The sequence below is a fragment of the Aulostomus chinensis genome, chromosome 5 (assembly GCF_037954235.1).
Source record: "Aulostomus chinensis isolate RoL2024-O1b breed Wild chromosome 5, RoL_Achi_v1.0, whole genome shotgun sequence".
NCBI lineage: Eukaryota > Metazoa > Chordata > Actinopteri > Syngnathiformes > Aulostomidae > Aulostomus > Aulostomus chinensis.
In genome coordinates, this window is record NC_141324.1 from 24,004,481 (window position 1) to 24,032,411 (window position 27,931).

At 41.3% G+C, this 27,931-nt stretch overlaps 1 protein-coding gene across 3 annotated transcripts in view; it reads left to right on the forward strand.

Annotated features, from left to right (window-relative positions):
- b4galt2 (UDP-Gal:betaGlcNAc beta 1,4- galactosyltransferase, polypeptide 2) overlaps positions 1–27,931 on the forward strand; it is a 146,641-nt gene that overhangs the window by 51,675 nt on the left and 67,035 nt on the right. For all 3 annotated transcript variants that reach the window (XM_086204073.1, XM_086204072.1, XM_086204071.1), the window contains 2 exons: positions 19,014–19,132; positions 20,184–20,300. In XM_086204073.1, the coding sequence (XP_086060199.1) occupies positions 19,014–19,132; positions 20,184–20,300 (236 nt within the window). The remainder of the gene's footprint in view (positions 1–19,013; positions 19,133–20,183; positions 20,301–27,931) is intronic.

Below are 27,931 nucleotides of genomic sequence, written 5' to 3' on the forward strand. Positions count from 1 at the left end.
GCATCAGGCACCTTTTCACATCTCATAGTGGCATCCTACATGTGTGGGATGTGACGTGATACCTTTATGAATTGAAATATAAATTAAAAGGAACAGGGAACACGCCAGGATCCTTTGCACCGTCTTATTCAAATTTCAATTTTTATTTGTTCACAAGAGGAACATACCAACTTTTTTTATTGATTTTAGAGCCAGACCAGCAGATCCGCCTCTCCAGACCCCCCACTGGAATGCTTTGCAGCAATGGATGCTGGCGGTGGGTTGTTAAAAGCAACAGTTGTTAAACTGAACTTGATCCAAAATAGTCTCTGCCTGCTTGAATAGAATTTAGGATAGCGCTTAACATTCTCTATGACAAAAAGACAGTTGAAAATTCTAAGATGTTGTTACTTCGAGTCAGATACGCCTGGAACTACTTTCTTGACCAGGTGGGGTGATTTGATGCAAACCCAGTCATAACTTTGGCGAACAAATCAAAATCTTTGTGTAGTTTTAATAATGCAGGCAAAAAAAGCATGTTTTCGTTAGTGAGTATTCAATGACATTTGAGACTCCTCTGCTGCCCCACTGCTAGCATTCATTGCAGCTAAGCTAACCAGCAGTCAGCTCATTAATGCACAGAGGGGAGAAGGGTTTCTGCAACATGGTGACCATGTGTGCATTCAGTGTGTGACGTCATACCATCATGGTGGCTGGAGGTTTTCATAGATGAGAGAGACAGAGAGAGAGAGAGAGAGGAGGCAGGAAGATCCGATTACCTGGAGAGATGCTGATGATCTCCTCCCCTCTCTGGTCCTCTCTCTACTCTCTCTCTCTCTCTCTTTATCCTTGCATGGCTAGAGATCAAAGAGCGAGTTGAACAGGGAGGTGAGGACAGCTGCTAATAGGGAAGAAACAAAACAAGCCTTCCTCCCTTTATCGTCTCCTCCTCCTCCTCCTGCGTGCTTTCAATCTCTCCTCCTGTCATCTCTTCCCTGTCCATTTTTCCTCTTTGTCAGTTCATACTTTCTCCGTCTGTCTCCCTTGCTGCCTTTCCTCAGCTATCTATTTCTTCTGCTTTCACCTCTCCCTCCTTTTCCTCCTTCTCCTCCTCTCCCTCCTCCCTCAAGCATTCTCCTCTTCCCTCTCTGTGCAGCCAGGTCTTTTCGAGCGCTCGATTGAAATGGGATCTGTCACTGTGTCTTTGGAGACAGATAGAGTTTGGTTGCCAGAGGTTTCAACCCTGCAGAAAAGCAAAAATGCAGTTACATCAGTTAAATTAGCTTCCACTGGAGCCACAACCTGAGTCTGAATATCGCTGTGTGTGTGTGTGTGTGTGTGTGTGTGTGAGTGTGTGTGTGTGTATATGCGTGTGTGCGAGCACATGGAGCAAATCAATACACAGTGCCCATGCTTGTATAATAACCACCATTTCCTCGTCGTCTTATGACCAGAGAACGTCTCTCTCTCTCTGTATGAGCCAAGAGAGGGCAACTGATGCACATTTGTCTTCTTCATTGGTTTTATTGGTGCAAAAAAACAAAACAACATTTCACTTGTATACCACAGGTTCATATTGAACCCACCTTTTTTTTCTTTAGTTCAGAGATCTTTAACATTGTGTTTTGAACTAACTCTCATCCAGTCGTCCCCATCTGTTCATTATTACCTGCTTTATATGGTTATTTTTTATTGTGGCTACATGGACATAAACATCACATACCATACAAATACAGGCGTGTATATATATATATATATATATATATATATATATATATATATATACATATTGCCCAATAGTGCAATGAAAAGGTGCATTTGCATCCAGCAATGAGTTCAGTTTGCATACAAAAACCTGAATAATCACTTAAAAAAACCTCAAAATATTGCAAAAATAATACAACTCTAACATTTTGATTATTGTCAGGGCTGCTACCAGGACTCTATATGGAGCATACAGCTGTCATATTAGTTGTTAAAGCTCCATTTCTATCGTCAAGCAGTTGAACATCCATCCAGTTGTTTTGTCTACCTTCGTTTGTGTCTCTGTGGCCACAGTGGCTGATGGGGTGGTTAGGACGTCTCCTGTCCGATCAATGCTCATCCTAATGTTCACCCAACAGTATTGAATGAGAATGAGCGTAAGGTATATTTGCAACTTCTTTTATCAGATTTCTGAAAATTCAGTTCAAATGAATAATACGTATAGATGGAAGCCTGACGACTGCCTGAACAAGATTTCTTCAGATTTTCTCTTTTGCATTAATTAGAGGAAATAGTTTATTTTCATGAGAGCATCTCAGGAAGCAATATAAAAAAAGTGGATTTCAAATGCACCATATAATTGACTCTAAGTGGAAATAGACATGGTTCTCCTCATGTGACTGCATGTAGGCATTTATGTTCCCCTGCACATTGATAATTCATGTGTTTTCTTGCTTTTAGTGGAATGTCCTTTTAAATCACACCGCTAACGTCTCATTATTGTGTCGTGGTGTTTGGGCCACAGCGTACAAGTGCAAGACGTGAAAAGAGCTGATTTATAACAAAGCAAATGATGTATTGTTATTGAATTGTTCAGTGTGTGTGTGTGTGTGTGTTTGTGTGTGTGTGTGTTTATATCTATAATTGAATTGGCAAAGGTGTGTCTTTTGTCAAAGCAGGAAAGAATCTCGCTGTCTGTTCTCATTCCCACAGATAGGTATCATCATCAGGTGTGGACATGTAATCAAGTGTGTGTTTGTGTTTGTGTGTGTGTGTGTGTGTGTGTGTGTGTGTGTGTGTGTGTGTGTGTGTGTTTGTGTGTGTGTGTGTGTTGTGTGTACTGGTTTTTCATTTTCCCTTGTTTATTTTCACAACACACAAGCAGCTTCCAAAGCAATGAAAACTGTGATTTTTAGGTTGGAAAGAGGTTTTGGAAGCAATTCTTTTCTTTTCTTCTTCTTTTTTTCACAGAAATGTTGTTGTTGTTGTTTCCTTCTTTCTCTTTAATTGTGAATGCTACAACCAAAGGCTGTACAGTAACATTTGAATATGCAGGCAGAACTGCTGCAACAAAGACCCTGCGTGTGCTGTCATGTCGAATGCAAACAGCTTTTAACAGCAGCTGCTAAGTGCTGATTTAAGCGGCACCTCAGAGCATAAATCATTAATGTATGCAGGTACTGCAGCCCAGTTTACCGAATCAGAGAAATGTACTTTTTTTATTTATTTTTTCTGAACTGCAGACCTTGTTTTAGATTAGACGTAAGAATTATAAATGGAGAGAGAAGAGCAGGAGAGACAGCTCAGTCGCCAGAATATGCTGTGCTGCATTTTCTGCCGGAAATAATCTCAGTGTTTCTGAACCAGAGCTGCAACACTTCATCAACGAGTCAATCAAAAGAAAATTAGTACTCAATTATTTTGATAATAAATTAATGGCTCAGTCTTTTATTTTCAAGCAAAAATGTCAAAAAATTGCTGCTTTCAGACACTTAAATATCAGGATTTGACTTTTTTTGTCATTTTTGCCAAAAAAGACATGTTTCATACTGTAACAGAAAGTAAAGAGTCTTTGGGTTTCGGTTGGATAATCTTTTCTCCACTCTAACCAAGTGGTTTTTGGACCGTAACCTAACCCAATATCAAACCTTTTTCAGCAGCACGGGATAAAACATTACTTTTCAAGAGTGAATTTTATTCTAAAAAGCTGTTTTGTCGTTGAAATTCAGGTCACCAGGCTGTGTTGTTGGTCATAAATGACACACCTTCTCATAAGAAACACTGGACATAAATGCCCCCCCCCCCCCCCCCCCGTGTGCAGTATTCTACATTTGACTCTGGCTTCTGAGTTAAAAGACTCCAGGTTTTGAGATGTTTACACCCGCCTGTGGTGGCTGGTGGCTGGGCAAACACCTCCACATCCTTCCCTCACTGTCTCTCCGTCTCTGTCACTTCAAACCTCAGGGTGTTTCAGTCTCTCTCTGGAAATCTGTGTCTTCCTGTATGTTGCGCCGACTGCTCCACTTTAATCAGATTTCCTGTTAGTTGGGACCAGGAATTGTCTAAATTACTCACTTAAACCCATTACCCTCTTGGTTCTTCCCCATTATGAACGTCACTTAGTGCTAACTATTATAAATTTGTATGCGGTTCATGGTCTGATTACTTACTCATTCTGACCGAGGTCTAATTCCCACGTTCATTTTTAAAAGTCAACGCATGGCTTTTCGGGAATGAATTGCTTCTATGTCAAGACAGATTAAGACTTACCCACAGTTCAGCAAGACTGAAAGTATCTTGCATCTGTGCTGGTTAGTCTTGGCAACAGATTCCTCTGATAAATCACTGCAAGCCTTTTCAACCAAATATATACAAAGAATTGACCCTGTTACACATAGAGACTCAGAAGCTGGCACGGTAAAGGATGCTTTTCATTATAAATGAGACCTGGCTCACTAGCCCAGGGTCCAGCCCCGAATAGGAAGTCTGCTTCATTACAGGCCAATGTTGGGAGAGACTGCAAATGTCTTCTGACGCAATGACAACTAGGAGAGTGTGTAAATGACATGCTTTGGGCAGCAGAGGTACAAATTCGTGCAAGGCCAGGCTCTGACTAATCTTTGTAAATATATAAGTGTGTACGCAGGGCTCAACATGAACTTTTTTTGCTCACCGTCCCCTGTGGCAAGTGGTTTTCTGACGTTAATAGCCACTCAGCATTTAAACTCTCTACAGGCATGGATTTATTACACCTGTTACATCTCCCAGAGAGCCCAGAGTTCGTATTAGAATAAAAGTGGAAGCAGGGTGTGTGTGGGTTTTTTTTTTTCAATCGCACTTTAAATTTCAGGATCTTACCTAATAAACATTGTGTTCATTAATAATCTATCATAATAAACCTCAACATTGTAATGTAATATTGATTTGTGGCTGCATTTTGCTCACAAATGTGTCAAATCCAACAAATGGCAGTGATCTGCAGCGATCGTCAGGGGTGCAGTGGAATATGCCACTTGCCGCGGTGGCTAGTAAGAGTGTGACGGTGTTACACGCCACTGCTAAATTCTTCCCCCATTTCGTGGGTGAGTGTGTGCCAATGACATTCAGATTTTTTTACAAAAAAAGGGGGGGGTGCCTTTGTTGTTCTTCCCAGAGTTTAGTTCTAACTCAGGTCTGGTGTTGGAGCTTTGATGAAGTGTAAGGTCCTTTCCACACCTTTGACCAGCTTGTGTAGAGCCAGGAAGCCTATGGTGTTGCGGAAGCATTTCCATGGAAGCACCTTTAGGCAGCTACAGGGAACATTGAGGAGAGTTTTATTATTAAAAAAGGTTCAAAATAGAATCCATACCTGACTATTTTTATTTGTTTGTCTCACTTATCTCAAGAAGACATGTTGGACTCTGTGTTACAAGTCTGGTACAGTTAAATCTTTTTGTTATTACTCCGAAAACTCAGTTTTTATACATCTTCTGTTTTCGAAGGATTCATCCGTGACTCTGTGCGGCTCCTAATTATAGTGATGCACTGTGGAGTAAACACGACTCTGAGATTTGATTCATTGTGTTGTTGCTGCCGCAGCTGCTGTGAATTTGAAGACAGGCATGGACGACTCCCTTAAGGAAGGAGAAAAAAAGAAGAGATGAAAAACACAGGTGTTCCTCTGGTTATATTTGGAAGCTGCAAGGAGTTAAAACATATAAGTCAGTTTACACGCAAGGTAGTTACAATAGGATGCGGAGTCATTAAAAAAATACCCCTACTAGCACTTTTAGATCAAATAAAGCTACTTACATCATGTTGAAGAGATGTCTTTTTGTTTCGGGGATAAAGCATGAATATTAGTCTTTTAAATATGTCAGTAATAAGTAAGCAATGCTGAACTTGCTAATTCAGTACTACTGCAGTTTTACAGTGGAGTAAATAACAGAGTTATCATTTAGTGAAACCAACTAATTTCAGTCAATTTGTGGATTAAATTTAAAGCACAGTTGATGTATCATTTTGTGTACATAGTGTTGATGTGCTGAGAAATGTACAGAAAACCATCTCTGGCCTTTATTTTGATTTCGACAACATTACCTATCCCAAAAGTTAGCAATGGTAAATGTATATTTACTGAAGAGAAGAACTCTAAACAACTTTTTTGTTCGTTCGGAAGATTTCTGTCTTTACGATATGATACACATATTTGAATCTTGTCAGCATTTCTCTAACTTTTCAAAGGCCTGTATCCCCTGAAACATTGAGCGTCCTGCTGAGTGCCTCCATAGATGGTGCTAGCACCACCAATGGCTAAGCTAGCACTGCTGCAATTAATGCTAGCTCTGTCAGACTCGGTACTGTAGGCCCCCCTGCAGTCTTTAACTGTAGAAGTGTGTTTTCTCACAGAACTTGCTGCTCAAGATTTTTTCAACTATTTATCCATATTTGAGCAAGTTATGCAACATATTCAGTGCTAAAAGGCTTGCCGTTTCAGGATTAGCTACGGCCCTGCTCTGTCTGTACTTGGTGCCTTTAGCAATGAGAAGAATCAATGTCAGAGCCAATCAGGAATGAAAGAGAATGGGTCTTTGCTGAATGCGGGTGGGAAAAAATACAAAACACTGATTTATTTTTGATGAAGGATTTTGAGAGGGTACTTTTGGCTTACCCCCAGAACTGACTGTGTGTCGGCCTGGGGGTGCATGTTCCCCAGTTTGAGAATCATGGCTTTAAGTCATTGTGAGACTGCCTCATTGTTTGCTGCATCCAGTAAAGTCCAACACTAAACATAGAGGGGTGTATTCCTTTTGAATTACATTGCACTATTACTGTATTTCTACTGCGTTCTACTGCACAGTGTAAGATGAAATAGTTTCTGCTCAACATCTTCCAGTATTTGTATTACAAAACCTTTGTGGGGTGTTTTGTGTCTGATAAGCCTTTAAAAACATAAATCACTACAGCTGCGTTTGATTGTCCCACTGCTTTTCACTTTCATCCTCATTACGATGCACAGAAAAGATGCAAGTGAGGGAAACAGATGTAATTAAGGGATGGCCCCCCCCCCCCATGCACACACACCATCACCGGCACACACACACCCCCGTGTTCATCCACATCTTCATAGCCATCCGCTTTGATTACCATTACTTGTTATGTTTGTATCACTCATCCCTCGCTACCTAGCCTCCAGCTAGCCCTGAACTCTAGAGTGATGCTTTAACAACATAAAAAACAAGCACTTATATTAGATTCATTGTTGCCTCCCTCTCCCTGCTCTCTGTTACAGCTAGACATTTGCCTGCTACACAACACTAAATGCTCTCTTTACATTTATGCCCCTAAGACCCCAAAACCTAAAGATTCTCAGTGACCTCCCACAGACCTCCCTCTCCTCCTTCCTAATTTAATCTCTTCACTCCTGAGAAATTTTATGATCCTATGATCATCCTTGATTGTCCATCCGCTGCATTCCTCTGTAACATTTCTCATAATCTTTTTTTTTTTTTTTTTTCCTTCGTGAAATCCAGTCCGGAAATGTGTGTGTCTGGTGTTAGCACTGACTTGTGTGTGCTTGGATGGTGTTTAATGGTGACGGACAGAAGAAATACCAGGGAGAAGAAAGAAATGTAGATTAAAGAGGAGGAAGATCAAGATGGATGTGAACAGAGGGACACTGATACACCGTCAGTGATAACTCTCAGATGGGTTTATGTGCGTTGGTGTGTTGGTATGTGCTCACACACATGCACAAACTGCTCAAGTACAGCCTTCAGGGGTGTCAAATGTCAGCACAGAGAAATATTTGGTGGAGCTGAACAACATTTCTGGGTTTGAAACCAAAAACTCCGGCAGGATCAGGCAAGTTTTACGAGATTAAATCACTGTAGCTCCTTCCATAAACAATATTCCTTTGACAGATGTTACAGTGGAGTGAATGGCAACTGTCAGTTATCAGTAGTACTGTAATGCCTGAGATGGGCTGAACTGCCCCAGGCTGCCACTCACGTTGTCTTCTAAAACAGAGGCGATCCAGCTTGAACGATATCGCTGTTCTAGGATTGGTTGTGGTACAGTTAAGATCTGTTGTGGTGTGGTTCCAGACAGCTCGGTGGAACCTCCTTCCTACACTGACATTCTTGCGTTGAACATACAAGGTTCTGTTGTTTCTGCTAAAATAACGTTTGATATTTTGGAATCCCGGGGGCGGCGTAGCTCAGAGGTAGAGTGGCCGTCAAGCAACCCAAGGGTCGCTGGTTCGATCCTCACTTCACCCGGTGACCATGTTGAAGTGTCCTTGAGCAAGATACTGAACACGTAATTGCTCCCGATGACCCTGCAATGGACTGGCAACCCATCCAGTGTGGTTTTGACCTTTCGCCCGATGTCAGCTGAGATAGGTGTCATTCCCCCCCCCCCCCCCCCGAACCTGAACGGATAAGTGGTATAGGAAATGGATGGATGGATTTTGGAATCACTTTCAGAGTGATTCAGTTCAGGAAAGTCCATCAGAAATTACAGTGTTCAACATTGCAGAAATGTCAGAGGACTTTAAAAATGGCAGCTGCGTCCCATATAAAGTGCATTACTTTAAATTTAGTCATCTTAAGCTGCTTGCACATAATCAGCAGTGAAACCGCTCATCCATCGGTTGAGCAGTGGCTCACGGCTCCCCTTAGCATGGTGCACCATCCCACATTGCTATTGAGGGCTGTGATCAAATTTCAAAGAACGGGACAACAGCTGTAAGTCACATGACTTGAAGGGACATGTCCAAGCAGGGGAAATACTGGTAGAGAGCAAAAATACATGGAAGCAAAACCGATTCGCCATTTTCTGGAGTTCCCTGAACTGTACACCACCTTACAAAGTTCTTAACTCAGCAAGAAACCCCAATATAAAGTGAAATGTCAACTTAGCTGTTTCGTTGACTCTGCACTCCTCCTGTGAGTTTGAGTGAAGAGGAAATCTCTAACGTGAAAGGAGCTTTATTCTTATGAGAAAGAAGAAAAGAGTTGAAAAGAAGCCGGCACTGTCCATCCTTCAGCTGCACAGGTATGAGAACAGATGCTGCAGACACAGCACATGCCTTTCACCACTTATGATAGAAAATGATTGTTTTCAGGTCTTTGTGGGTGCTCTCAGAGTTGCAATTCTTAGTTTGTGGATGGTCGTTTCTTCCTGGTTTTAAGTGCCATGGCAACATGGAACAGAGAAGTTATCATGTTCTTAAACATCTCGCTGCCACACCGTTCACCCCGACCAGAGCAAACCACCACGTGCTCCGATAGCATCACAACCTCTGAGTCTTCGTGTGCTTGGCTTTGTTCTTTTAGGAGTCTAATAAAATGTGTGTGTGTGTGTGATGTGTGTGAGTGTGTGTGTGTGTGTGTGTGAGACCAAGTGTGCGTTTCAGCCTATGTGCCAACTACCATTTGAGTGTGCCAGCTGGACAGTGGCAACGAGACCCGTAGCTGTACTGTCACACACACACACACACACACACATATATATATACACACACACACACACACACATGCTGGCATGCTAGAGTGGTTTCATCTGCCAGTCATGCAGGGCAGGGCCAGATTTGATATCATGTAATAGGGAGAACAGTCCGTCCAGAGCACGCCAAAAAACAGCATCGAGGGAAACACACTGAGTCGTTACGTGGCGAGCTCAGTCTGCACGAAACATGAGCTTTCCCTCCAAAGCTCTGCTCCCGCTGCTGCTGTCCCTAGATTACTTGGAATAGGTTGATTCCAGATTAATAGGAAGATGATGATCATAATTGCATTCACATAATTGTCTGTTTTAAGAGGCAAGTGAACAGACGCTAGTGCTCAAAGCTGCCTAATGCTGCATTTTTACCCTCAACAATAGATTTTGATTGTACGCCCTTTCATGAACGCCCTCCTCTGAGCTCTGTACATGTGTTTCTGCACTTTGGAACTAAAATAAACCTGTTACCTAGGAGCAGACAAGTTTTTGATATAAATCCAAAACCAAATGCATTCCTTATGACGTCCTATAGAAATTGTTGTGATAAAGGAGCTGCGATGACATGGAGGAAGGATGTGCTCAAGTGCCCTCTAGTTACCCATCATTTTTAGCTCTTGGTATTAATCCAGTCAATTTAAAGGCTGTTTGCCAACAGCCAAACTGTAAAAGAAGAGGAACGTATAGCTGGAAGTGTAAGTTTTGCTTCTAATAAACCTGCTGCTTAATGTATAAAGCATCAAAGTCAAAATATAATATTGGCACTAAATGAACTGAGTGTGTGGAGCGTCATAGGACATAAGAATGGAAATGGGGATCAGGGCTAACAGCTAACTGCTAACCATAATACACCAGTGTAATATGCCGGTCTATTGTAGAATCAACATGTGCAGTAATCAAACTTTGACTTTGGAGAGTTGCTGTCTGTCAAGAGTGATTTTGGTCAAATTACTGCTATAGTGCAAATCTCCAACCGGGAATCAGATGAATAGACTTGAACAAGTGGAGAATTTGCTGCGTCAGGCATGTGAATGAGCCGTCATCGCACTTCAGCCAACCAGAAATTACGCGGTAGATTATTATTGCGGTAAGCAGAGCAACATGTTCCTCAAAAAGATTTTCCCTTTTGTTTTGTTTTTTGTTCAATTGTTTTCAGAGATGAATTGCTCCTTGATTTTTCTCAGTGCGATGGATCGGAGTGCAGTGATAATAATTAACAGCACACTCAGTGAACTGCGCCCTTGATTCTGTGAGTGCAGCCATGTTTGTCATAATAAACTAACAGCTGCTTATAATTATTATGGTATTGAGCCAATGATGGTGCACTAAATTGATAGTGTTTGCAAGCATTTCAACTCTCCCGTCTGGTTTTGAGTGTTATTTTCATATATTTTTTTATTGTGTATTAATGTATATTTCTGTTGTATATTCTCTGATACACAGCCAGTTGGAAACTTGATTACAGTACAGGAGAGTCATGAAACACCTTTATTTCGGTAGCGTTGTGTTGTCATGGCACCCTTTTTCATCTCACCTCTTCATTTTGTCTCTGTTTTCGCGAGCTCCTCTTTTTTTTCTGCTTTGTGTCTGCATTTATTCTTCTCCCGTTCCATCTCAGACATTCTCTGTTCTGTCGTGTTCTTTATCTCCTTCATGTTCTGTCTTTGTCCACGTCTCACCCACTTTCTCCTGCCAGGATACAATGTTGTGTCTCATGCTTTCTCCATCTGTTTAATGCCTCTCTTTTCCATCCTCTTCCATCTTTGAACAAAAACACATCCGCGAACATACTGTGCGCATGGACTCATGCCATTAGGTGCTCTTTTTTCTTTTCTTTTTTTTGCATGAACTTGTTTGTGTAATAATGCACAACACTTGCGATGAATAGGGGACCTGAGTAGTGCTTCAAAAAAAGTCTTGATAAAAGCAGAGTTGACAAAAAAAACATCAGAGACATTCGTGACCAACTTTGATTCTATAGGATCACTTGCATATGTTTCATTCACAAGTCCCTTCATGTTCCTCAAAGTAACTCCACATAAAATTCCAACTATTTTTCCACACGGGTGAAAAAAAAAAAGTTTTTCAAATCAGATGGAAAATCAGAGTCGCTTTTCGTCTCTATTTATTCAACACATGAGCTGGATTTTTCTCGTTGTATTTTAGCTTCTTATTCAAACGACTTCCTCTTATATCCTGATAATTTAACCCGGAGACTTTCAGGAGGTTGTAAAGCACCATTCTGAGAATGACAAATGGCCTCTGATACCTAACATAATTGAATATAATTAACAAAATCCTTCCCCAGATCTTCCCTTTCTTGTTCTATATCGTCGCTGTATTTCGTTGTAAAGCCGTTTATAATATTCTCTGATACAAATCATCAAACATAGTCTAGTGAATGTACCCTCTAACTAGTTTCAATGCACAAAATATTTTTTCTCAATTCCAAGAGACCATTTCAATCCCCGAAGAGAGTCAATAAAGAACTATTTATTTCCCTCAAGGTGATCCGATTATCCCTTAAAGGTTCAACCGTGTTGGGACTATTTTAGAACGATGTGTTATCCCAAGGATATTGGCACATGACATTTAGAGAGAGAGACTAAAATCGCAAGCCTTTTAAAGCGAGAGAGGACTGATTTCACTTGATCCCGTCCGTGACATTCATGCTTTCTTTAAAGATTTTATTTTTTAATCTTTTTTATTTCTCCAGCATCATGCAGTGCAACAACACAGCTATCAGTTCTCGGATGTCGCAGCACTCTCTGCACCTTTTGTGCTTACTGTGAATACGCCACTGTTAACTCTTGTTTTTTTTCTTTTTTTTCTGGCACATGCAAACACACTCTCTTCTCACCGGGTGTCGTGCCTAAATACTCCCCCGCACAACAGATGACTGGGTTGTTTCGTGTGTCTGGAGCTGCATATATCGAGGAGATTCTTAGATACCAATAATCCTCTGATCTAGTAAATTCACACGAACACGCATGCGGGGCATCATACTCCAACACAGCCGTCTCCGCTAATGATTTTAAGAGGATAAATTCACAGTGAGAGCCCTCGAAAGGATTGAAACAGAGGGGCAGAACAGCAAAAGACAAGGAAGTGCACTGTTTTGACTTGACTTCCTTTCTGCCTCCTCCCATCACATGTCTTTCTCCTGCTTTTCTCTCTATCCATCTCTCCTCCTCCTCATCTCTATGGTTGGTCAAGGCACTTGTAAATGATTGAAACAGAGAGGGGGGGGGGGCAGGCAAATGAGATTCAGAGAGCTGAAAGTCGGTATTGTTACAGTGTCCGTATCAGTGGGAGGCAGAGAGGGACGAACAATCTCTCCCTCCCTTCTTTTCTCTCCCTCCATTCACTCTCCTCTTTTCATGTATTCACTCCCTCCCTCTCTCTCTCTGTCTCTCTCAACTGGAGGCCAAAAAGAACCAAACTCAATTATAAACTCTGAACTTCTCCCTGAAATCTGACCCTGGCAGTGATTCAGTTGTCACTCCAGTTACAGCAAGACTCAAAAAAAAAGAAGAAGAAGAAGAAAAGTCTCAGAATTGGGCCGCTGATTAACAAGCAGGCTGTCGTGTAATTCTTGTGGTCAGATGGCCTGACCGTGACACTGTAAGGACACGGTCGCTGACTCATGCTGTTATGTGCTTAGACTTTTAGAGGGAAGATCAAGTTGTTTGGTTATATCACAGACGGACAAACACGAGAAGGCAGTCAAATCACACAAGTTTTTTTTTTGTCATATTTAATTTAATTTTATTTTAATCTTCTTTGTCATCTGATTTGATCCTGAGCACCTGTGTTTTGTCAGTGTTAATTTGCCATTCCATGATAGAATGTCTGCATTGAGATGTAACACTGCTGAGTTTTGATTGCAATCACTGAAGAAAGACCTCATCTCAAAGTTTGTCTCTTTAATTACGCTCCACAGTTTTGGGAGGGCGGTCTTTCATTTGCAGCTTGAAATAGAGAGACTTTTCTCCTCCATATACAACAGCGTCAATGTGTCTTCTTTTCACTTTTGAAACAACATTGGTAGGCAAGAAAGAGACATTTTATTTATGAAGCTCCTCTTAAAGTTACAATGTGCTGCACAGGTTGGAGCTACAATTACACGACATGCATATAAAACATTATACAAGGGAGTATTTCATTTACTGTCCTGTTTCTGGGAGGGTAGTCGGTAACAATTAGGAAGCAGACATCATATAAAATACATAAAATAAATTACACCCTCCTTGCCAGGAAGCCGAGGCTGTAAAAATAAGTTTAAAAAGCCTTTGGAATGTGTTAACAGATTCTCTCAATCAGTCTGCCTGTGTGGATGTGTTTGTGTGTGTGTTTGTGTGTGTGTGTGTGTGTGTGTGTGTGTGTGTGTGTGTGTGTGTGTGTGTGTGTGTGTGTGTATAACTAACTGTGAATACACTGTTCGATTTGTGGAGGGTGAGGCAACAAATCATGTGCTCATCTGAGGGGTGTAAAGGTGAAATAGAGATGTAAGGAGGGACAAGACCAGGGAGAACGCTGCACGGATACGTTGGACCGGGGAGACCTGGTCTGGGCCCCCTCCTAATTCCAACCACTGTGAGACATTAATAATCTGAAATGGCGTCTCCCAAAGCAACAAGTGGGTGAAGTTAGTAGAATAAGCCCTGGTGTAAGTGCAGAAATAGACTTGTTCGTGCTGATTGGCTGAAGGATCTTGTCTCACAGTGGTTTTAGATCAGAGGGACCAGATGGAACCAAGAATTATTTTCAACTCACTATTTTACAAGTGCAGTTTTGCTCCTACACCAGCTGACCATCAGCTGTTCCAAGCCAGCCCACCCCAGCTGGGAGACCTGTTATCTCCTCCCATGCATTCATCAGCAATCATCCTTCCACGCCCTCTATTGGCAAGTATGATTCATTGCGTCTTATTGAGAGGTGTACCTGCTTCCCAGATCAACTCCCTCTTTACATGCTGTGTCTGACTTAAACATCATGTCTTAGTCTGTTGACTCTTTGCTGCTGCTGTCTCTAGCTCTGCGTCGATGTACATGAAAGGGCACCGAGGTCACAGAACCCAGCCGCACCACCACTTGTAGACTATGGTGGTCTAGACTGATCCACAAAAAAATGAGTTTTCATACAATTTCCTTCAAGATCCTCAAGGCAGACAGAGGAGCTCTCAATGGGCTTAGTGAACAAAAACAATGACAAAGAAGAAAGACCGCGCGTGTGTGCGTGCGTGTGTGTGTGTGTGTGTGTGTGTGTGTGTGCGTGCGTGCGTGCGGACTGTGATTTGTCATCACAGAAGAGGACAACAAATCAAGAGATAAGACAGGAAGAGGAAAAACTGAAGTGAAGAGAACCCACAAACTGTGAATAGATACCGTGTTTCAAAAGCCCTGAGAACCAACAAAACACTCAGCTGTTCATTTTTCTCTTATTTCTTTTATCAGGTTTGACCCAGGATGAATCACACCCTCAAATAGATCTACTCGCTCTGTGTGCATGCGTGTGTGTGTGTGTGTGTGTGTGTGTGTGTACATGCATATGTGCGCACAAGGCTGCAAGTTTATTTTTGTATTCTGTTGCAGCATGCGCTGCTCACGTAATAGCTTTGAGATTTGGTTTATTATCATTATTTGCTGTTGAGATAATATCACAACGAAGAATGATGAGATAGCGTGTGTGTGTGTGTGTGTGTGTGTGTGTGTGTGTGTGTGTGTGTGTGCACGTGTGATAATTGCACTGTTATCGACCCGCCCCATCAGCTCTAATTTATTATTTCTGCTCATAGCCTTCGAGCAGGATAATCATGTTAGTATTGATTTCAAAAGTTGATTCTACTGTATTGGTCAGTTTGCTCTCTGATAGTTCGTGCCCTTGCGATTGTTGTCATCCTCAGTTGATTTTTTTTCCTCCTGTCTTTATTTGAAGTCATGAAGACGGACTGTAAATGAACGCTCTCACTGCTGCAGCACTCGCGTGATCAATACATTTAGTAACAAAGATATTTATGAACAACAGAATGCATAATCTTAAAAACATTCACTGCAAGATATTTTTCTTTCCATATATCATTTTCTATCGCTTGTTTCTGCTCTTTACTGACATGATTTAATTGATTTATTTTCCCTTGTGACCACTGACCTTACACGGACAGATCCACTTGAAAGGGCAGTGTGTGTGTGTGTGTGTGTGTGTGTGTGTGTGTGTGTGTGTGTGAGACAATAGTATTCACAGCTGCACTTGATTTTTAGTCGGCTATTGGCAGTTTTGGACCATTCAATCTCCAATCAGTTGGGCTGTTCCAACATTGAATGGGCTGCATCCGTCTGGTCGTCTGGTCATTCCTTTCCCCACAATTTGTTACGCACATTGCTGGTGGCTGCAGCGGCTGCCTCTCAGCTCACTAACTGGGCCGGCGCCTCTGGCATTTGCAGAACAACCAGATGGAGCCGGCTCGTTACCATAGAAGACAGAAGTCGAGCTACGGTTCCATGTACTGCTCTGCTGACAGATTGTTGTCCCAGTGCACATGAGCAGGGAAGAATGGATTTATTAAGCATGTCTGCCTCCTTTATGCCTCCTCCCAGCTGGTGACAATCAAACTTCCCTTTGGTTCACTTTTCGTTTTCTTTCTTTGTCACATACCAAAAGTTGGAATTTAACCAGCAGCAAGCCGCGTCGCCGTCGACGGGCAGACTTCAATTCAAAGACTTTTAAAGAACTTAACTGAGGAAGCATAAAATGTGTTTCTGAGAAATGAGAAAGGCCTCGTTTTTGCCATAGATTTTCTTTTCAAACTAACACAAAAAATCAACTTTAACTAAAACAATGCAGCTTGTTGAGCTGGACAAGATTAAAGAATGAATTAGCAATGTACTGGTAGAGCTGGTTTTTGGTGGTGGTGTGAGGGGAGGGCAGAAAGCTAAATTAGTTTGTTAGCATTTATAAAAATGTATTTGTCAAATTTGAGATGTGCATTATTTGCTGAGAATTGAAGCCACTCTCATGTCTCTGTTTTATGCCATGAGCGTATCTATAACATCTGATTAGCATAGCTTAGCATTATGACAGTAAACAGGGGAGGGAATGTGCCTTATTCTGTCCAAAATAAATTAAGAAAAATAAACTGTCATAAAATAGACACGTCGTCACCGCATGTTTACCTGGCAAAGCGACTCAAAGTCTTTTCCCAGCTGTCAGATCCTGGGAGACATTTATAATTCCCTTAAAAACAAACCAAAATGGTGTTTTTAATATTTATGCTTGTTTATACAAGACACAATATTCTAATTAGGGAGCAGGAAATCTTTTTTTTTTTTTTTTTCCTTTGAAGAGCCAGTCTCAACTGTTTGCCTTCTTCATGCTAAGCTAGGCTAACTCTGTCCTGCCTCCAGCTCCAAACAGCCAGAGAGTGGTATTGATCTTTTCATCCAACCCTCAGCCAGAAAACCAATAGACCTATTAAAAATATTATTTAACGTGATTGAGGTTTGGCAGCCAACTCTCAGATATTGGATGTTGGAGCTGCTCCACAGCACACGGGTTTTCGACTCAGTGTGGATGTGTTCTTAAAACAACAATCACATTTTTGTCACATCACTGTAGAAGTTCTTTTGGACTGATGTTTCTATGCAGAAGTTATTATTACGAGTGAAAAGAAACCCTCTAAACACCTCCATAAAGGAAAAAAACTAAACTCACAAGAAGAACACCCAGTAACATGACATTAAATGAGGTGCAGGGACACCGTGCAGCAAAATACACACAATGTTCTCACAGAAATTGTAGTATTTCTTAAGAATTATGTGACTATTTACCTGATTGTTAACTGCAGCATCAATGAAAGAAATTCAGTGTAAACAACAATGCCACTGTGGTGTAAAAATAACTCCCTCCCTTGGGTGCTAGAATTAGTATTTTTTCTTTCTTTCTTTCTTTTGCTGTCTGGGTGCTCTTTATCAGCACGTTGTAGATGAAAACACTTCATCTGGTTCTGTGCTGAGAGGGGGACGTGAAAGGAGGGGGACGTGAAGGGGCCAGAGAGGAGGGCTGCTGGGACTCTTTGTATTCGGCTCCCACGGAACGATAAATAAGTGTTATGAACATGTAAACTGGTTAGAATCGATCATGCCCCTGGCCTCTCACCACAAAGCTCATAAGCCAATACTTAGTGGATTATTAACTCATATGGCTGTGTAGGCCCTGACTCGATAACTCCCCCCCACACCCCACCCAACCCCCCCGGGCTGTCATACTGAGAATTCAACCCAAATAATTCAACTCAAGACTATCATCTAAAAATCGTAAGGGTTGGCGCTGTTTTGGTTTTCTTACAGCAAATGCAACAATACTCAGTCCATCTTGATACTTGCATTTATTTGGCTGAGGTGAAACAAAAGGGATGTAACTTCAGTATGCATGGAATTATGTTACTTTTTATTTTAGTGCAACACTTTGAGCCACTTTGAGTAGAGACAGTGGCATCAGGAGTTGTTACCCGGTGCATTTGCGGGGATCATTCACATGTTTTTAATGTTTTTATTTTTGAGAAATATATGAAGGTTCATGAAACTGTAATAATCTCTACCGGGCTTTCGTTTGACTAACAGCTCCCAGGATTAATTGATTAACTATTTTTAATCAACAAGACAAAATGATCACCAGCATTTGCCTTAAAAAAAACAGCCGGGATTTATTTTTATATCGTTTTCTAGTAGCAGGGATGTATGTCTGCATTTTCCTCCTGAAAAAGCAAAGACAAGCACCATCAACACTTCAGTTAAAATACTGAATTAAAATCTTCTTACATGCATTATCTTAAATATTTAACATATTTTTTTATGCTTTTGTTTTGTTTGGTCCCCTAAACTGTGATTAGTCTTAGTGGGAAGAAAAAAGTGCACTAATTCATTGCTGTCCAAAGTGGGCTGTTGTTGGGGTGGGGGTGTTATGGTTGCAGGGCTCTCTGGTCCGAGGCCAAACAGTGACGCGTGCTCATATATTTTAATGAACTTGATCTTTTTAGAATGAAGGGTCGTATTTATTTACCTGGCTAGAGATGGAAAAAGGAACCCTTCTTTTAATTGAATGCAAATCTCAATCCCACAAACACGCATGTAGTTGTTCCTGTTTGATCCGTCAGGATTCAAATAAATGATGGATAGATTTGTAGTCGTGTAACATATGGTGCGGTTTCATCACTGAGCGCGGCGTAATTACCTCTCGTGTTGTGTTTACACCGACTGACTTCAAAGTCTTTGTTTATTTTTTAGGAATATATGTTTTCCAAAGCCAGTAGTGCATCTTATTAAAAGCAGCATTATGCAGAGTGTATCCCTTGGAACCATTATTTCTGCACAGATTGCTTTGATACATGTAGAATGTTGCTTTGAAGCTCAAAACTCGCTGGCTGTCCCTCGCTCCCTACAGCCCCTCTTGCTTTCTTTCATTCCATCATCATGTTTTTTTTTCCTTCCTCCCCTTCCACTGCTGTCTTCCCTGTTGTTGTCTTTCCCTTCTCTGCTTGATGACTCTGACCTCGTTCCTTCTTCTCTCCTCAGTGGGCCGATTGTTGATCGAGTTCAGCTCCCAGATGACGATGGAACGGGTACAGAAAGAAAACCCCAACGTCACCGAGGGAGGTCGCTACACGCCCCCTGACTGTCGGCCACGGTGGAAGGTTCACCGATTCACACATTTTCTCATTGAATCTAGTTCACTGTGACATGAACAAAAAAATTTGCATGATAAAAATTAATTTCCCGGCAGGTCAGAATGATGATGATTTAAGATGATTTTTAAGTTCATTTACTGAGGCGAAATTTGGAGGTATGAGTCAGGATTTTCAGTCTTGGGTAAAAGGAGGGATATCGAGCTTGTAAAGGAGACCGCATACCTCTGCCAGGCCAATCTGGATCTGGTTCCAGATCGATTCCAAAGTCCAATCGATGTTCTCCCACCTAAGGTCTACAATTTTACCGTATTTCCTCAAAATCAATCCACAAATTTTGAGTCATCCTGCTGATGGACAGACAATCCGATGCCAGTGCTCATTTTACCTCACTGGCAGGGGTGAAAATGATTGTGAGAAATAATTCTGTTATCAGAAATAAAGGGATTCTGTGTTTTCTCAGAGTGTTGAAACACACAGAGCGGTGAAGTGGGGGCTACTTCAGACCCGCGTTTCCCACTCAAGCTCTCGAAAAAGAATGCTCTCTTTCAGCGTTTCAACTTCACCTTTACAGAAGTTGACACTTAAACAAGGTCACAGTGTTCATCAGCCGGTCAAAATATCACAATGTCGAACTATAAAGCAGCCAGACAATCTTCATCTGAGCGCAAAATTACCATGAATTTACTCAGGAAATTACAGTTCAACCTTGGAGCGTTTCGACAGCACCGAGATACAAGATGACCTCTAATCTGTCTGCGATGCCACTGAGAGCTCCGTCCTTACACTGCTGTGTTGATTCATAATGATGGGACTTATCTTTGTAGACACTCAGAGATTTTCTACTGGAATCATTTTTTTGGGGGGGGGGGGGGGAGGGGGCGGGTGACGAAGTGTCCAGTTGATCAAAGAAAGCTGACTTGAGTGTGTTTGCTTGTGTCACTCCGGTTTTTATATAAAGCCCCTTGGCTGTTTTTCTATTTTTATTTACTTATGATATAAGTGGTAAATTGTTCCAGGTTGAATACTAACAAATAAGAGAAAGATCTCTGTTGTCTAGGTGGCCATCATCATCCCGTTCCGGCACAGGGAAAACCACCTCAAGTACTGGCTCCACTACCTCCACCCCATCCTTAGACGTCAGAGGATCGACTACGGCATCTACATCATCAACCAGGTAGGCCTCCACCAGAAAGACCTAAACGAATCCATCTGCCATGAACTTTTCAAATTCATTTATATGTGTGTAGTTTAACGAAGTAAATGCCAGGAAGTAATTAAAAATAACACATTTCCCAGAAACCAAAACAAGTTTGCTGAATGTTTTTCGTCTGACTAATAGTCCATTGCCCAAAGAAACTACAGATAGTCATGTTTAGCTGGAAGCTGGAACCAACACATTCTTTCTCTGACATGTCCCTGATTATCAAATATGTCTGCATTTCACTTCAAAATTAATGCATCTCTTCAGAATCTTCCAAAAAACAAAAGAGAGAGAAAATTCTAATCAGAATTTCTGCTTTTTCAATCTCCAATTTGGGATTTGAATGGAAGGTACAAGCGGTCATTATTAACCTATAGATCATACGTTCTCCTTCTGAAGTCTAATTCTGACAGGAGTTAGATATGGACCAGTCAGGCAGCATAAGATACTTCTGAAGCATCGCAGATGAATAATTGTAGCCATCATGTGGTGATTCAACACTGTAATATGGACGGAAAGTCTGCTGCTGCGTGTGGAAACCCATTAGCTGGGTGCTTAAAGCCCCCCACACGCTCTAAAAAGATTTTAAGTTCCTGCAGTTGAAAGTTTGAGCTTCCACTGTGCAGAATGATGTATGTGCAGAGTTTGATACTAGAAGAAGGTTTGATTTCGAACTCGGTGGGTCTGTGAGCATGATTTGTGACATCATCATCGTGTATAGATTCAGGGTTTTTATTCACGAAGAGGAAGAAGCAGATACCATTTTAAGGATTTAAAGTCAACTAATCAAACTTTTTGGGGAAAAAATCCTCGGAAACATGTATACTTAATTTAAATACATCTTAAAACATTGTCTGGAGGGGATCTTAATCTCCTGAATGCTTTTCTCCCCATCTTGGGTTTATCTTCAGAATTAATCATCAACATACTTATTTTAACCTGGTTAGCCAATGCTCAAGAAGGTTGATTTTCTAAGTGATGTGTATGTGGAAGAACCCGAGCGCTGCATTGGCCGATAGTTCCTCCTCCTTTTTAAAGGTAATAGGCTCCTGTTTCTGCCCCAACGCCTTCATAACTCCCCCTGTGGAACAGACCTTTGGTTCCACTAAGTCTGCTGCATCTGCCACGGATGCCGCCGTGTTCCGCTGTCTCTTGAAACACACACACACACACACACACACACACACACACACACACACACACACACACACATACACACACACACGATCCTGAACCACACATAGTCTCTCTGAGTATCCATCTTATCTGAGGAGGAGAGCTGTTAAGAAGCTGGGGAAGAGAATGTGTCTCATCTCGGGAGCAGTGGAGATGTCTTGCTCTTGATTTATGCTCCATTCCTTCAAGTTGTTGTCCACTTGTCTCCCATCAATCTGGACTTGAAGACTGATGTTGAATGACTCTTTAACAGTTATTGAAAACATGCTGGTTAATTAATATATGTGAGATTTCTTCTTAGGGTAATTTATTACTCTTAAAAAGTGGATTTGTAGGAGGTTCCCTCCTCCAACTGCACACGTCTGCCCCAGAATGTTAATTTTTTTTTTTTTTACCAAAAATGCCTTAAAATATGCTTATATAATGGAGTGATATTATTCAGCTGTTGACAGTAGAGCCCCAGTTACATCTTTGACCCTTTCTCTTTCACTTCAAATAGAAACCCATCCATTGCCTGCATGCTGTAATTCTGTAAAACTACCTACATTCACTCCACTCTGATTGAGAAGTTCAAAGAGGAGTTTGTTTGAAGTGGAAATTACTCGTGTAACTTCCAAAAAAAAAAAAGCATTTGAACTAGTCAAGAGTCCAGATATGGACTGTGGTGCAACCATCAGGTACATGTTGTAGTGGGGTTAATGCCTTGCTCCATGTTTCGGATACATTTTTGAGTATATGAGCGTTTTAAACACCAGAGGTTGTTGTGTACTTCACCTCCGCTTTGTCAGTATTAATGTCTGATCAGAGAGGGATATGCAGCTCACTGTTGTCTGAACTACAGACTCCACTGTTCAAGAGTTGGAGAATTGAATTGTACACTAACTGGTTAGGAAGCACATGTGACGTCAAGGATGTGTCTTTTTTTTTGTAGCAGTTATCCATCCAATATCGTCAGTTTGTGATATATATATTCTAAAACCGTAACACCTTGACCTACAGTATCGTCCATGAAATATCATCACAAACTGTCCAGCATCATCAGTATAATGCCACTGTAGCAGGTAGCTGCATGCAGAGCAGCCTTAGTGATATCTAACTCTGTTTTCATCATTTGATTGAGTGACACACGCAAAAAGTCCGGCTGATAGTTGGTTTGACACTGAATGGCTGAAGTTTAGCTCTGATTTAGTGTGTTGCAGTACACTTGTCTTTTGCCTGGTTCAGTTTGTTTCACACCTACAGTTAAAAACTTGACCTGTCACATAATAGCATCGCATTACAAAAATAAATCTTACACTGTCACTGTCACGTTGTTATGCTAAATGCTTAAATGAGACATAATTATTCATATTTGAAATAACCGTTTGAAAAAAAGAAACGAGACCTGTTTGTAATTTTAACAGCTGGTGTTTTAGTTTAGACCTGCGCCCCAACATTTCAATTTTAGTCCTCCAGTGGGAAAAGCCTGGACACCCCTGCACTACAAGTACACATGGTTGCATCCAATACAGTATGTCGTCGCATATGTCCAAACTCGCTTTCACCACCAGACGCACAAACAGCTGACAGAGGTGGGATTCTGCTGGCAGTTCAACCTGATGTATGTGACATGATGGGCAATTCCAACCTTTATAACTGCGGAGCACTTTTTTATTGTGCTTGCTCAAGTGTTAAATGTTACTCTTAACACAGAACCAAGTGGAATGAGATCAAGAGGTTGAGGGGGGCCAAGCGGTGATAATTTGACCCCTCTGGTGTCGACTTTGCTAGCAGATAACAGCTGACATGTATTTGAAAACAGCTGTTTGTTAGCAACAAGGATTCATTTAAGAGAAAGAAAAAGTCCAGGCAGACTATAAATGTATGCACAGACATCACATTTGGCATTTGGCAGATATAATCCCGGAGAACCTTGTTGGATCATAAACAACCAGAGATTGCATTGCTTGGTTTGGGACAGTTCCTCAGTGAGAGTCAGTGAGAGGTGACAGGGGTGAAGTGTGTGTGCCTCAGGCTGCTCAAGTGGAGGTAACATGGATGGCGTGAACCATTGACAGATGGTCTGACCAGTGGCTAGGGAGGGCTGAAGAATGAAGGCAGGGGTGTGGACTGCATATCTTCAGTATACTGGATTTAGCTGCCGGAAGGCGACCCTACGGCCTCGACTCCTAATGCCATACGGCCACCCACCTCCTGTGCCGACTGCTGTTAGGGTAGCATGTCATGAATCATGTCGGCTGGTTGCCAGGGTAACAAAGGAACAGGCCATCACTACCAGAGTTCAAGCAAGGTTCTACCACATCAGAGAAGATCCAAGATGCAGGCGGCGCAAAGACATCACTGGGACTATCTAGTGCTTAGTAGCAGGATGAAAAATACTTGCTGGGATAGAGAAGAAACATCTGTATGGAATTCACTATAAGTCAGTTGAGATTTGCAAAGCTTAGGAGTTCCGAGACAGAAGAGAGTGGGGCAGCAGTGATGCACGAAGGACTGAGGTGACATCACAGGACTGAGAGAAGGACTAGAGCAGATGTGAAGGTGATAAAATGTGCATTAGAGGCTTTGGCTCCCTCAAACTGGGAGAACTGGCTCCAGTAGATACCAGAAACAACACCGACACTGTAAGTGGTGCAGTCCTACCAACAAACACGCGATCTGGCGAGGGGAAAACAACATTTTTGCTCATAATTTAGTAAACCCTCATTAGATTTCTGTTTAATTAGGGATATAATGAAATATATGCAGACTGTAGTGGAATGGAATTGCAAACAATTTGACAAAATCTAAATAAATGAAACCTAGCTAAAGGTAAATACAAAAAAAAAAAGTTAATGACTTCCTTCTAAAAATGAACATGTAAAAGGATGTAACATTAACTGAACAGTTACTTCTTCTCTGGAGCTTTGTTGAAGGGAAATTGTACACGAATCCACCCACGTTACCGTACTGTTGGGACCAGGAAAACATTATGATCGAGGTAGCAGAAACTTCTGTTCATTTACTGTTAAAAGTGTCTGAATACACATGAACACACCATCCTCCTGCATACCCTTGTTTAGCCTCCACTGGACAATTTTTCAGCCACTCTGGTTTTACGCAGAGAAGTGGTGTTGCTGGCGAGGTACGGTGAGTAGGCGTTGCAGAGGGATCATGCGGAAAGTGATATAGCAACCTTGCTGTTCTACCCTGCTGCTCTGTGTCCTGTCTGCCTGCCGGGGACCGGGGGCCAATATTTGTTAGATGGCCATCATAGTGTAAACTGGAAAAGAGCCCAGAAAGAAGCAAAAAGAAGGACAGAACAGGATGGAGACACAGGTGAGAAATAGAGAGAGAGGTGAGAGTCAGGAGTGATGAGGAGAGACGTCCCATCTGTTGTTATGATTTAAGGTTGATCCAAGCAAGATATCATTATTGATGAAATATTCTGCAGCTATAGGGAGCGTCCGTACAGTGAAAGCTTTATAATAATCCCCCTTTTACTTCACTTCTATCTGGTGACCTTTGCTGCGTCGGGTCAGATGTTTTTCAGTAAATCACAAAGACATGAAGGGAATGTGCAACTGTCTAAAGAGGAAAAAGCTCCTTAGACTGTAACGAATATTTTGAAGTGCTTTTATAGGTTAAGTAGTGTTTATCTCTATTTTTGTGAGATATTTGCACCAGCAGAAAATCGAGAGGAAAAGAAGAAGGCAGGATCAAATCCAGCATACTGACATCTGGTTTCAGCACACACAGCGCTATAAGCTTCAGCCTTCCCCTGCTAATCCACAAAGATACTGTCTGAACCAGCAGCCCCTTTCTCCATCTCCCACCTCTTAAGACCCCCTCATACACACTCTTGCTGCTCTCCTGCTCTCCAGGAATTCTCTGCGTCTATCCAGAGTCCCAGGTTGAATCATTGAGGAAGGAGTGTGTTCTTATTCAGGTCTGCACCTCAGTTTCAGCAGCATCTGACACTGAGTGGCACGAACGGATCACGAGGGATTTAGTTTCTCTCTCTATTTGTTTTGGCTCTCTGGTGAAGGTCACATGAAGTTGACCAGCACTTCATCAGTTTAGGAATGTCCCAGTGTGTGATTTAAACACAGTGTGGGGACATTTTCAGAAAACCTTGGGATTGAGTTATGGTCTGGTTTAGGGTCAGCCTTAGGATCAGGCCTGTTGTTGTGATGGTCAAGGTTAGGGTCGGGGATTTAGGGGATGCAATGAAGGTCCTCACAAAAATACAAGTACAGTGATAACAAAAAGTCTTGCAAAAAGCATCAAAAACTACAGCTACAGAGTGGAATTTACCATAAAAGAATCTTTCCACTGTCAATCAGCTATCATATGTGCTGTTATTTTCATGACTGATTGTTGTGTTCCTTCTCTAGTTAATGTCAAAAATGTAGTATTGTCAGATTTTCAGCTTTCCCACAGTCCTTAAATGGCTCATGTAACGGTCATGGGAGCAGTGTTGTGATATACAGTAGCACCAAAATCTGAGCTTCCACTGTGCAGATTGATGCATGTGCAATGTATCAAATATAAACGCCACTTAACCTCATCTTGGTAAATGGATCGTGCCGTTTCAACACTGTACTGATGAGGCAGAAATCTGATTTGAAATTGATAATTATTGACTACCAGCAAATAATGTATATATCAGAATACTGTAAATCCCCACAGGAGTATGATTATAACAATACACTCCTGATTAAAGCTGACCTGATGAAGCAAGGCGCCGTGGCTGGAGGGAAGTGGCTAGACCTCAGGTTTATCCAGCCTCCCTCCAGCATCTCCCGTCTTCCTTTGCCTTTGTGAATATGAGTTTCAGTCAGACTTACAGAAACATCCAGACTCATACATACATTATTCAATCCATGGTATTATCTTCACTTGGTATTACCATTTTTTTTATTCGGATGATAAAAGGAACAAAGCCTATTTAATTATAGCATTCATTATTTTCTTATCTTGTGGAGGGGGGTGCAGGCCTGGGTGAGATATTTAGACAAAACCACACTTTTCTCCCTTTTACTTTCACCAACACTTTCTTTCATGGATGGCTAATGAACTCTCCATCTTCTACCAGTACATAATGATTTTTTTTTAAAAAGAAAAGAGATGAAGTTTTTGTGCAGCTGACCATGGAATAGGTTATTGATCTGATGAGCAACAACTCGGCTCCTTCTCTGCTCCTCTACCTTGCCCCTCTACAACTTAATGTTCCATTGCTTGTTACTGTTCTACAGAGGAACCGTACTTTGAAATAATGTTCTCTCCTCTGTATGTGGTTGCACGAGCCTGTGCCGCGATTAATTCTCCAATCATTTGCAAACTTCTCTCTCTTCTCTTCTCTTCCTCTCCTGGGACTGTGACAGTGACCTTGTCCTTTCAAACTAATCCAAACTTTAGAACATTTTCTCTCAGCCAATAAAAAGAGATAGAAAATAGAACCACAAGAATATGCCTCTGACTGCTTTGTCATGTAAATGGTGATTCTTGTTCTTACAGATGAATGTGTAAAATCTGACTGTGTGTACACCGAAGATTCATGTTTGCGTTTGAGAATTGAGAAACACATTTGCATGTCCTTACATTCTGGAGTTTTTCATGAAAGAAAAGGAATAGGATGTATTTTTCAGGGATTTAATCCTATTTTTTTTCAAGGGCTTTTGTATTTTGACAGTAAAAAGCTATGTCAAACATAGTAGTTTCTTAAAAGTATTTAATACACGTGCGGGTGGGATCTTTCATTTTCATCCCCCAAATTACTGTACTTTATTTAACTGTTGTTCAACCCAACCAAAGAGTTTTCATATATATTTCACAAACCCAACGCACCCACGTAATCTGTGCAACAATGCACTTTCCATCTGACGAAAAAGATGGACATGTTTAATTATTTCTTCTGTGTGGTTGTTTTTCCTACTTCATCAGTTCCTTGTGGAGTCTCTGCGGCATTATTTTGAGTAACATAATGAACATGTCATATTTTTAGAGGCTTAATGTTTTGAATTGATTTTTTTTGTACATTTATTTTGTTAACTCATAGCTTGTGTTCCAGGGATTATTCTGCTCTAAGATTTATGAAATTATTAATTTTGTCTGTGATATACTGTAGGTGGGATTGACAGAAGCGCTCATGTTGCCTCTCAGAGACGTAGAAATTCAACTGTTTGTGGAATAATACTGAAATTGAGCAAAAAGTAACTCCTGTTCTTTTACTCACCTGAAAGGTAGTGCTTGTTAGTGTAAATACAAATATTTAAAAAAAAATTCATTTTCCTCTCATTGTTCATTTGCACCTTGTTGACAGTTTTCAAGATTGATTACCTTGCAAATCATATTAAATTTGTAACACTTTTACATAATGCTCCTGTGTCTCAAAAGACATTGAGGTTAGGCTACTTGGCTCATTTGTTTGGTTAGATTGCCTGCAG